This window comes from Nipponia nippon, unplaced genomic scaffold, assembly GCF_047370975.1.
Source record: "Nipponia nippon isolate SJK-2023a ecotype South Korea unplaced genomic scaffold, ASM4737097v1 scaffold_7, whole genome shotgun sequence".
Classification (NCBI taxonomy): domain Eukaryota; kingdom Metazoa; phylum Chordata; class Aves; order Pelecaniformes; family Threskiornithidae; genus Nipponia; species Nipponia nippon.
In genome coordinates this window covers 36,246,249-36,258,707 of record NW_028262391.1, presented here as the reverse complement: position 1 = coordinate 36,258,707, position 12,459 = coordinate 36,246,249, and the positions used below count along the sequence as shown (strand labels likewise).

The 12,459-nt window shown below is 35.8% G+C and overlaps 1 protein-coding gene across 1 annotated transcript in view; it reads left to right on the top strand.

Moving 5' to 3' along the window:
* The window catches only part of CHD9 (chromodomain helicase DNA binding protein 9), a 101,296-nt gene extending 91,147 nt beyond the window's left edge, over positions 1-10,149 (top strand). The window contains exons 37-41 of the mRNA XM_087738668.1: positions 586-725; positions 1,238-1,459; positions 2,276-2,404; positions 4,453-4,557; positions 6,683-10,149. Of these exons, the coding sequence (XP_087594794.1) occupies positions 586-725; positions 1,238-1,459; positions 2,276-2,404; positions 4,453-4,557; positions 6,683-7,546 (1,460 nt within the window). The 3' untranslated portion in view covers positions 7,547-10,149. The remainder of the gene's footprint in view (positions 1-585; positions 726-1,237; positions 1,460-2,275; positions 2,405-4,452; positions 4,558-6,682) is intronic.
* The last annotated feature ends 2,310 nt before the right edge of the window (positions 10,150-12,459 follow it).

Sequence of the window (12,459 nt, the reverse complement as noted above, 5' to 3'; positions counted from 1 at the left end):
TTTTGGCTTACAGCCAAAAACTTGCAGTTTATTTTCATAAAAAATTAACAGTAGGTGTACACTGACAAATAAAAATGAGCCTAAAGTAAGCAGTTAAAATTTGGATTAAAATATTTGAAATTATTAGAATTGGGTGCTTGATTTAGGCCAGCTTCTGATTAAATGACTGTAACTCATTGAGATCGCATACGTACGCAGATGAGAACATTTCCTTTAAAAAAATACCACCCTTCACTTGCATTTTGTAGTTTCTTGTTCTTTTGCAACATACCATTAAGGTCTTGTTATAAACATTTATTTAGGGATGTCTGCCTCTGAGTGTGTGTGATGGCAGCAGTTTTTAACAGCTCTTCTCCCTCTATAGATTTATTTGGAGGGGGTGGGGGGCAGTAATAGGAAACTTTCATAGTAGAGTGGCTTTTCAGAGCCTGATATTAAGTAGGCAATTTTTGTTAGATATTACATGTAGAAATTATATGCACTGGCACAATTTCAGGTAATTTTATTTCCTTTTTTTATTCAGACATGTCGCTTCTTATAAACAGCTCAAGCATCTGATACTAATTTTATTGCATCATTAATTAGGTACTTCCAGTCACTTAACAGCCAGTGCCAATGGAGTTGTAGTTGACAGTCAGCCTGTAGTCAAAAAGAGAAGAGGAAGAAGGAAGAATGTGGAGGGAGTTGATGTCCTCTTTATGAATAGAAATAAACAGCCTAATCATGTAAGTAACCTCGATTTTATATCTAAAAATAAGGTCCAGATTACTGTTAATCCCTTAACTGAGCATAACCAGCTGTCAACATACAACAGAAACTTTATTACTCAAAACTGTTGGGTTGTTTTTTTTCCTGAAATTGTTCACTGACAGTTTGACTACACAAATGAGAACTGGTAGAGTTTTAGTAAATATTGGATATATTCAATATTGCTAACTATTTTTAAAAAGTAAGTTTAATTCTAGTTTTGATGAACTGTAATTAACAATGTGTTATTAAAACCTTTATATTTGACCTAGCAACACTTTCTGACATCCTTTCCTGTAACATCTGTTACAGGACCCGATTGTACCATGACTTAAATGGAGCTATATTTATGGCATGAGTAATCTCACTGAGTCCTTGAGTGTGTGCACAATGATCTGCAGGACTATGGCCTTCATTGTATCATACATGAAATAATTGTGATGGTTTGTTTTCTATGGAGAACTTAGTCAAATGTTTTGAATTTCTCTAGGTTAATCCAGGTATTAACTCCTGTCAAGTTGCTGCAGGAATAAACCCAGCACTCACTTACACGCAGTCCCAAGGCATGCTTGATGCAGAGAGTCCAGTTCCTGTTATTAACCTAAAAGATGGAACAAGGCTTGCAGGTGATGATGCCCCCAAAAGGAAAGATTTAGAAAGGTGGCTTAAAGAACATCCTGGATATGTTGAAGATTCAGGAGCTTGTATTCCTGTGAGTATTCCTTTCAGCTCTGTTTTAGCTAAATAGCAAAACATTCCTCATAAAATGTATTTGAATCTGTATTCTACGTTACATGGAATTATTTTTTCCTTGTTCTTCTATTTTGTTCAGGAAAAGGAAAACGTCTGTTTCTTTTTACGTAATCTGAGCTCCGCAAGCCTTCCTTTTCCCTCACAAATGCAATTGCCAAGAAAAGCAATACTAAACAAAGACATTTGATCTTTGTCTAGTTTCACCTAGGATTAAAAAAATTATCTAAGATAAGAAAACTCATATTACCATCATACGGATGATAGGAGCTGAAAATGTGTAACAGCATATTTAGTGATACACAAGAGGATTAAAGACTATTGTGGGATGTATCTCATAACTACATTACAGTGCTATGGTAGTGATGTTTGTGTGGGTATGATGTTCTCATTTTACCTCCGAATTTGAGATTTGTTAATGTTGAACAGAATGTAAGAAAATCATATTTATGATGTCTGGAATAACAACCTTATTTCTTCATAAAGATCTTATAATGCTAAATAATAGCAACATTCCTGACAGTTAAAGCACAATTGAAAACTGAAGAATTATTAAAATAAAGCAATGGGTAGAGGCATCAGAGAGAGGATTTAGTGCTGTCTGCTGGGCTGCTTATTATATGATTGTGATCAGTAAATTAGTGTTGTTACTAAAATATTTCTGAAATCGAAGATGACTTCAAATGAATGCCTGACTCAAGAGAATGCACAGGTATCTTACCATTTTTAAGACAGGTATATCAGAAAGATAATTGGCTTTTTAATTCCTTTATAACAGCGGATGCAGCTGCACGATGGGAGGCCCAAGCAAAAAAGGCATCGTTGTCGAAATCCTAATAAACTGGACGTTAATAGTTTGACTGGTGAAGAACGTGTTCAGCTCATAAATAGAAGAAACGCAAGAAAGGTATTCATATTACTGTTCCTATTCTGATGTTCCCCAAATGAAAAGTCACCTGAAATGAAGAATTGTAATATTACACTTGCTAAAGTACGGTGTACAAATGAAAAGTTTTTGTTTTAAGGCTTTGGCACAGACCAAGAAAGTTAATGACAGTCTTCTAGTAAGCGTTTTGTAGTAACTATGAAGATATGTAAGATATGGCTAGAAACTTACCCTGTGGTTTATGTTCAGCTAGAATTGAACACTCTGTATCGCAGTGTTTGTGCCATTGACTAATACAGAGGCATAGCCACTGAAATAGATGTTGTTCTGATCAAGGTAGCAGCATTCTCACAAGTTCTAAACTCTGTGTACATCTTTTCATTATTACTTTTGACACGATTAAAATTATATTGGTAGTGCATCCTGCTTAGAAACTTGTCCATTGGAATTGCTTAAATCCTGTGTATTTGATTATTTTGATTTTTTTCTTTTTTCGGTTATCTCTGGCATTTGACCTTTATGGTTCACTGGTATATATCCGTTGCAAATCTCATTGCTAGGTTAAACAGTAGTGTAACAGGGGAACAAAAGTAGAAGGGAGATTCTTGTATAAAACCCTAACAGTGGAAGATGGGAGACCAGGTGTTGATTTCTAGTTTTTGGACAGGTGATCAAAGTTTGGGAAAGGCATAATGCACTTGAACAGGTTTTGGGAAGGCTAAAAGGCAATATTTGAGAAAACCATGCAGAACATTACTGTTGCTTATTGAACAAATTTGGACAGATGTGTGGGATGGTGTCTTTAAATGTCAATGTAGTACCAGAGCAGCAGTCCAGTGGGAGTCTTTGAGGTATTGCGTCAATGTATGGAGAGTTTTCTCTTGTGATACTGCTAGCTTTTCTTTTTGTTAGAGAGCAGTAGCAAGAAAAGCAGGAATTTTTTTTTTTTTATGCTGCTGTATTAAGGTCAGAAGCTTTTTGCATCTGTAGAGGAGAGTGAGGCAGAATTTGAGAGTCTTTAATCTCTTCAGTGCATTGAGACAGGAGTTCTAAAGAGAAACCTGTGTGGTTGATAGTCTCTTGAAAAACAGACCCTTGGCTGCTCTACAGTAAGCCATGCCCTGAGGAATCTTAAAAGTTGATGATCAAGGAGTGAGAGGTTTGATCTGTGCTTGCTGTAGAAGCCTGTGTTTTTATGATGGCTTTTTTTTCTCTAATAAATTTCCACACCATAGTTGAGACTCTGTTCTGTTACTTTGTTAACCTTAGTTTTCCCATTTATAACCTGTCCCCAACTTCTCTGCATCACCAAACTCCTTTTGTCTCATTTTCTTTTTTAGTTCAGTTACACATTTAGTAGCAGGGGGTGAGGGGACCAAAAGTAGCCTAGAAAATGTGAGTTTTAAGTTTGTAGTTTATAGAGAAAGTTGAGCAGAAACTGGAATTCTTTTTCCTTTCTTCTTTGTACCATGTTATCTTTCTGGATCTGAATAATACTTCTGATTAATTTGAAAGCTTACTTTCCTGCTTATATGATTTTATTAAGACATGCTGTCTAGCAATCTTAACTTGGCCTTTTTTGCATGAAAAAACCCCAAGAAATAATTTCACAAGAGAAGCAGAACCTCTTAATGGAAGCATTTTTAGAGGTTGACTGAGGTGATAGGACTGATTCAGTGGATAAAGGAAAAGTTTAACAAGATTGTAGTTACAGCCTTCCTGGTAATACTTGGACCACTGCTGTTCTCTATTCGTGTGGTTGGTCTTCCATTCATTGCATTTCTAAATAAACTCTGATATACGACATTAGTAGGAATGTCAAATACTGAAGTTGCAAAATATGAGTTTAATAGACGAGATTGAGCTTAGTAGATTTAGAACAAATCAGGAGTATCTCACATACACCACCAAGAATCAGTCAAAAGCTATATCATACTCATTGATAATTTAAAGTGAAACTTTTTGTGTTGTTTTATATAAAAGGCAAAAATGAAACAGTGTCAGGTATGAATGTTGCCTTTTCTTATTGAATGAGAAGTATTTCCTGACTTCTATCTTCTGCTTCTCAGGTGGGGGGTGCGTTTGCTCCCCCTCTGAAGGATTTGTGCAGGTTCTTGAAAGAAAATCCAGAGTATGGAGTGGCTCCTGAATGGGGAGAAGTTGTAAAACAATCTGTGAGTATTTGCAGAATAAGATAACCGTGACATGAAACGTATCTTAAAAACAAACAAGGCAAACAGGAAAAAAAAGGCATGCCAAAAGGCATGCTTTTCATTTCTGGTATTATATTAAATGCGGAATGTGAGTCAATGTTAGCTTTTTTTTCTGCCAGCTCAGTTCCCTAAACTGGTTTGCTGGCACAGCTGTGAATAGGAGGAAGGGAGGGACAGTGGCTGGCAACCCCAAATCAGAGATTTGATTAAAGGTGCTATAATACCGTGACTTTTCCATCTCATAAATGTAGCCTTGAAGGTTTTTAGGAAAGGTATTAGCCCACAGAATACTTTGTTATTCTTAAAGTTGCAGTTAGGAAGATAAATATAATTTTAAGTACTTATTTTACTTTTTAATTAATTTACTTTCAGTGTGCACCTTCAAGAAATTATTTTCCTTAATCAAAATGTAAATCAAGTATTAATAGAGCTGTTTTCCACTACTTAGAATTTCTGTTTTCTATTTCTTAGAGGTTTTATTTTTAGCTAAAAACCAGTTTTGAGATTCCAGTGGAGGGAACCAGGTTAATATATTAATATATACTTTTAGGAGTAGGTCTGCACTACAACTACAGTGTTGCCCATGTATGGATTACCCACGCAGTTAGTGATAAGAGTACTACATTCCCTGGTAGTCCTGAGCCAGCTTCTTACTAGTAGCAAGATGCATTCAGCGAGTTTGAGGTTTTGTTTTGTTTGAGGTTTGTACTTGGTTAAATTTAAAAGAAGAAAGTTTTTTGATAGACTTTGTCCACAGTTCCAGCAAAACAGCAGGTACGCCTTTGCATTACGGGAATTATTACATAGCTGGTCTGTCTTTCCTTTTAAGTGTCATTGGTTCAAGTATGGCGTATGTTTCTGAGTTCATTTCCTGTTTGCCTTGAAGATAAGGACATATTTTGAACTTCAGAAAGTTGTGTTGTATATTGAAGGATGGTTTCTGAGTAACCCACTTACTGTTCCATTCCATGTGTCCAACAGAAGTGAAGACGGTTTTGTCAATATTCTTGTGAAGTCTATTTCCTCACCTACTTCTCAGAATTATATTATATTTATGCTACACCTTCAGCCTCTGGCAAAGAAATGACCAAGTTCGGTTTTTTTTCTAGTTCACTGTGAACAGAACTTGTAATTTTTCTGTGAAGTTCTAAATGCCAGTCTTTGCAGTACCCTTGTGGGACATTCTGGTAGAAAAACAGTTAACTAGGAACAGGGTTACGCTGCGGTGAATAAAGGTATAAATAATAGCAGAATTACTTCTAGAACTTAGTAGTGATCCACAGGACAGAAGAACAGAGCATGAGTTCTGAATTCCTCTAGTTGTGTTAGGCTAGTTTAAATCAGAGATATTTGCTGGGGAAAAAATGGCTATTGTAGTATGGAGGTGAGTAATAGTTGATTTTACGGTTGCCATTTTTAAGAGGAATTTTCAAAACAATGCATTTCAAAGTGAATAATATTAGTATCCATTGCAATTCTTTCTTCATCATTAGGTAGGAGGGCTTACAGAGGTGAAGTAATACTGTGCAAGCCCTAAAAAGAAGCGCTCTGAATTTCACTTTAATTGAACTTGAGTCTTTACTGTTTATTCTTAAGTTTATGGATGAGGTGAAATATGAGCACATTAAACAGACACTAGCAATAATAAAAAAGGGCTTGGAGATTGTTGGTCTGTGTGCAATTACACATTTATATTTACATTGAGTAATTTTTTTAATTAAACTGTCAAATGATTGCAATGTGGTAATATTGCAAAGCAATGCTGTTTTAGATCTTAAATTGAGATTGCTCCTGTCATTAGCTATATTTGGCTCGATCTGCAAACAAACCTCTAAGGATGAGTTAGCAGAGGGTCTGAGAAGATATCTGTGTAGACCTGACTGTGGAAATGGGCCTTTAGACGTTTGAGATGTGATAGCACGAAGTCACCACAAATTCCAGTGAGCTGTCTGGAGATCACGCTGCTGTGCTAACATACCAGAATGATCTTTGTCAGTGTTACTGTGTGCTTGGGTCTTTTGTTTGCTTTTACTTTTCTATCTTTAAGCTCTCAAAATACTAAAAATGCCCAATGTGTCCCTTGCAGGGATTTCTTCCAGAAGGTATGTTTGACCGTATTCTCACTGGACCTGTTGTGCGGGAAGAAGTAAGCCGGAGAGGAAGGCGCCCCAAAAGTGAGATTGCTAAGGCAACAGCAGCTGCAGCAGCTGCCACCGCTGCAAGCGTATCGGTTAACCCCCTGCTAGCTAATGGATTGCTTCCAGGAGTGGATCTGCCTAGTCTTCAGGCCTTACAACAAAACCTGCAAAACCTGCAGTCACTGCAAGTAACAGCAGGATTAATGGGAATGCCAGCTGGCTTAACTACTGGAGGAGAAGCGAAGAACATGGCCGCCATGTTCCCCATGCTGCTGTCAGGGATGGCTGGATTACCAAACTTGCTGGGCATGGGAGGACTTCTAACAAAGTCTACAGAATCTATTTCAGAGGAAAAAAAGGGAAGCGATTCAAAGGAGGCAGATATAAAGAAAGAAAGGACAGAAGACCAAAATACAGATACTGGTGGTGAAAACTCTGTTTCAAGTTCTCCTTCAACATCTTCTGCTGCTGCAGCTGCCAATCCTCTCTCTCTTAACCCATTACTTCTGTCCAACATACTTTACCCAGGGATGCTTCTCACTCCAGGCCTTAATCTTCATATCCCAGCTTTGTCTCAGTCTAATATTTTTGATGTACAGAACAGTGAAAGCAATGACACAGGCTCAGCCAAGCCCACAGAAGAAAAGGAGGAAAATTCTAGGGTTAGAGATCAGGAAGACAAAGGGGGAACAGAGCCAAGCTCTCACAATGAAAACAGCACAGATGAGGGTTCAGAGAAAGCAGATGCTTCATCTGGATCTGATAGTACATCGTCTTCATCTGAGGATTCAGATTCTAGTGATGAAGACTGACCCCAGACTCTGCACTTAAATTATAAACTGATTTTGAATTTATTCTTTAATTATTTCATTGTAAATAACCCAGTGTTGAGTGCATCAATGATTTACTGACCGAACATTTCAGTATTTGTTTAGAAGTGCAAACTGCTTTCAGAGACGTTTTGCATGTAATATTTCTTGAAGTTCATAAGTTTCTGAACTTGTATGTACTATCAAATACACAATGGTGTAAAATTACAACAAAAGGCATTATAATTTTGTTGGGGGGTTAATTTTATGAAAATAATGCTCAAGTAAGAGCTGTATATTTAATATATTTGCAGTGAACACAGAATACTTTATGCATATTATTGATTTAATTTGAATATAGTTTTACAGCCTCCTTGACACTTATAATTTACAGATCAAAACTCAGCAATAATTTGGGCAGCTAATGAATGTCATGAAAGCTGTAGAATCTACATCACCATCCATTGCTTTAATTACATGAAAATGCTCTAGTGTTGTGATGCACTGCTGTTTCCAATTCAGGTACAAGTGTGTTTAAAAGAAGATAAATTTTTCCCAATCAGCCAATTAAACTGGCTACCTGTTACCTCAGCTGAGTTAGTTTAGGAAGTTTACATTGGTTTCTATTACTTGTTTTCAGGTTTTGTTTTGTTTTCTAAAGACATCCTGTATATCATGTTAAAATCTGAGTTATTTTGAGATATGACTGTTGGGGTTTTTTTCCCCCCTTATTACAATTGCTGTTCTTTGACAGCAGTAAGGGGAAATTAAACCAAAAACTGTCTTATCTCATGCTACTTGGCACCATGTAGATCTATTTAGTTTACACCTTGCAAAGTTTTGGGCTCCCTCTGCAGAATTAAAAGTCCCAAAATGAGGAGTAGTTTCCCCAAGACTCAGAAGAGGCAAACTGTCATAAAGTGCCACCGAAAAGACCTTTCAACACTGCATACTTCATGTAAAAATTGTTTGTTTGCTTTGTTTGTGTAGATTTCTATTTGTGTTTTATGTCATAAAACCTCCTGGAGTTACCAGTTAATAATGGTAAATAAAGTATAGATAGTTCTGAACTCCTTTTGAGTTTAAACTTCTCTGCAGATTTAAATCTGACTGAATATTAAATATGACCCAAAATCATTATTGGGATATCACTTCATATATTATGCTGAGTTACCCACTAAAGAAAAAGCACTTTGAATAGCAAGGAAGACAAATTATTCCTAGAAACCACAATAACAGGGCATAAGGCATCTGTTTAAGTCCAAATCCTTAGAACCCTTTACTATATAAAATCTGTCTAATATTTGATGTGTGATATGATTCCTCCTTCTTCTTAAGCTGCTATTACTCTGACACAGTCGAGGCCCAGATTCACATTTACAGAAGTTCTGAACTGACTGAGACTTCAGTTGACCTTGGTTACATTGTTTGCAGTCCAAGAATAGGCAAGTGTTAAGAGAAAATAGATACAGGTACTAGTAGAAGTCATTGAAAAAGCTTTACAAAGGGATAAATTTAAAAATAAAAAACAAAAACTGTATATTTTGATATAGTTCTGTTGCTTGCTTGTACAGTAAAACAACTGTGTTGTTTTTTATCAAGAACTTTACCAATGAAATATAAGTTTCTATGTGCAAAATAACTAGCCCCATGATTAGAAGCAGTATTAATGTAATTACACAATTATACAAGTACCATTTGGATTGTGCTGGTTATGTATTTTCCCAAATAGTATTCTGATTTTTGGCCCTTCATGCAGTGTCTTAGCAATAGTGAAAATTAAAAACTGCCAAGAGAAGGGGGTAGCAATTCTTCATCGTGGGGAAAAAAAAAAAAAGTATTTCATATTTAATATTTTGCCCTTTGTAATATATAGCACTTTTATTTAACTAGGATGCATCTATGAACTAGCCAAAGTTTTACAAACAGTTATTAACTTAGTTTGCTGATGGAGTATGTCAACAATACCATCACTTCCTACCCTTCCCCCACAAAAATATCCTAAATCTTGTGGCTAAAACCTAATTTATATCAGATTTATGAAATAAAGTATTTTCCTAATTATGGTCAAGTGAGTTTGGTTACCATTCTAGTGATTCTTTCTATGTAATAAGGCAATTACAGTTTCAAGTAATGAAGGCTGGTGTAGACTTGAACATAGTATATTGGGTTTATTTTTAATCAGTTTGAACCAGAAGGGGAAAAAATGTCCCACTATCCGCTAAACTATATGCAAATACGGTTGTATAAAGTTAAGGGTTATAAGGAAACCTCAGTAGAATTACACTAATACTGAAGTTAAAATTAAAAGGATATCCAAGGTGATGATAGTGTGTGTTGGTAGTTACTAAAAGAACCTTAGCTGTTATTGCCTTGTATTTCTATCCCTTGTTTCAGGCTTCATGATCCAAGTCTTAGTCCAGGTTTTTTTTGGACATTTGCAATATTTGCCAGTTGTGTTCTGTGTAGTCTGAATTTGCTTTCTGTAGTTGAACAAGCGTCTTAAAAAGTCATTTGTAATTTATTGAATTACTTTCTATGATGTTCTATAGAGCAAATGGAAGTTTAATTATTTTTTATTAAACATATTCTTTGACTACCCATGATGTCGGCCTCAGTATGTGAAAATAAAGCTGTCTGTCTAAGGATTAAACATGTATCTTTCAGCAGCAAAAGTTAAGTTTCAGTGTTAAGCTCTAAAGCTGAAATTATTCTTAAGACCTTAAAAGAGAAAAAAGAAAATTCAAGCCAAGGATGTAACACACACACACACCCCCCTGCCCAAGACCATGCTTTACCGTTGTATAATTTTTTGGGGAATCAATTTCTTGTAATTCTGCTGTCTTACAAACAAAATAAGCTGTTGTTCCACCCCTTCAGTAGTTACGGTTAGAAAGGAGTATACAGTCTGACTTAATTTGAAATAATGGTGCATCTAATGTTCCAGGGTAAGCATCTTGGCAGCAGAGTACCTTTTGAATCTTTCTTTTCAAAACTCTGCATTACTTTCTACATTTACTAAATCTTTTAATCGTGTACACAGCACTCACTATTGCTGTTTTTCATATATTTCATACAGGGCACGGGCATTTCTCCTGAATGTGAGTTGTCTCCTGGTTGTCAGGTGCCTTCTTGTTTTGACCTATCATTGCACTTGAATGATTCAGTGGTATCCTTCTTACTCCAGTCTGAATTTTGTCTTCAGATTGTGATCATCTTTTCTGAGCTTCTGCTTTCTCACATCTGTACACAGGTGATAAAAATGCACATGTGCCTATGAGCTCTGTTCTCACGTTCTCCTGTTTCTTTGTTCCTCAGAAGTCCTGCAGAATCCCTAATAGTATTTTTTAAATTTATTTTTAGCAGGTCTACTAGAAAACTGTCACAGATTTAAAAAAAGGAGAGAAAAAAAAAAAGGCAAATTATGTCTTGTAATTTTAAAATCCAATCCTCTTAGTCTGTAAATAAAAATACAACTAGATGTATTTTTAAGTGGAACTGAAAAATCCAAGGAACAGGTGATCTAGGCACAGTAGCGGTGTTTAATTTCTTGCACTCCTTTGAACTTTTTTGAACCAGCATCTGGATATGGTGATTAGATGAGACTATTAACAAGGTGTCCCAGGCAAATTCCTGTCCTATTTGTTACATCTTGTCTCTGAAAAAATTTTCTGCCATTTTATTTAGTAATATATTTTTCATTTATTGCTCTGTACGACAGTACTGATACACCATCAAAACAAATGTTTACTTCCTAATGCCTGCATTTAAGCTGTAGTGAGGTAAGTGTGCCCTGGTGTACATGGTTAATATAAAGGGATCTGCAGTGTAGCATTATATGAAATTGTTTGTGATGTGAAAGTTACTGACCTTTAGTTGTATAAACAGTTTCTGATCTAGTTTTATTACACCTATAATTATCTTCAACATAAGCAAGCTATGTCAGTGTAATGTGGGATTTACACTGCTGTAGCTGACCAACACTTCAAATTTTACATCTGTACGTTGTTGGGATATGGCAGTTACGCTGGTGTCTACAGAGGAGACTATACTAGCGTAGCCACGGGAGTTTACAAAATAACTCTCCTGGCTTATCTAAATGGTCCTAATGTTACACAGACAGGCGGTATCATTTCTTTGTCACATTTAGAGGAAGAGGAAATAAAGATGATGGCTTTCCATAACTAAACAGTAAGAAAATCTTCATCACTTTATTTTTAACAAATGATTTGTAAAATGAAATTTTTCTGTTAAAAGATACAGCGAGGACTTCTGATGGTTAAGTGTCTCTGATGACAAAGGTAGGTTTCAGTTAACGTTTCCCTGAGGAAAACTTGTTCTTCTAGGAGAAAACCTTTTCTAGCTTTTAGTAATTAAGTACATGTGAGGTACATCTTTGAAAATATGGACAATAATACACAGAGGAAGGATGTTGAAATGCATTACAACTCCAGTGGTGTCAGTAAATTACATCAATCATTACTGCCAAAAGTTCCAGCCTGCCAGAAATTATAACATTTTGGTTGTTATATTTCAATTTTTTTACCTAGCATTTTAGGAACACTGTTCACTGAGAAATAAATACAAAGAATTAAGGAAAATTTTCCAGGGTGGGCTGAAGTCTTGAAATGGAGAAATACATACAGGTAAGTACCTCCATTCAGAATAGTTATGACCCCAAAACACTTTGACTTACATAATTCAAATTTTAGCTTTCATTTAGAATATTTTATACTCTAGCTAGCTAATGCTCAGATTTCTTTTAAAAAAAACCCAGACTACTTTAGCATTAATCAAACTCTAGCATTTCTCTGCTTAAAAGGAGCTAGGGACATTTTCATATTAGACAAGTTAATGCTATGATTTTTTTTCTTTTTTTAAGACTGCCTCCTTTCAGGTGCTCTCAGACAAGTAAG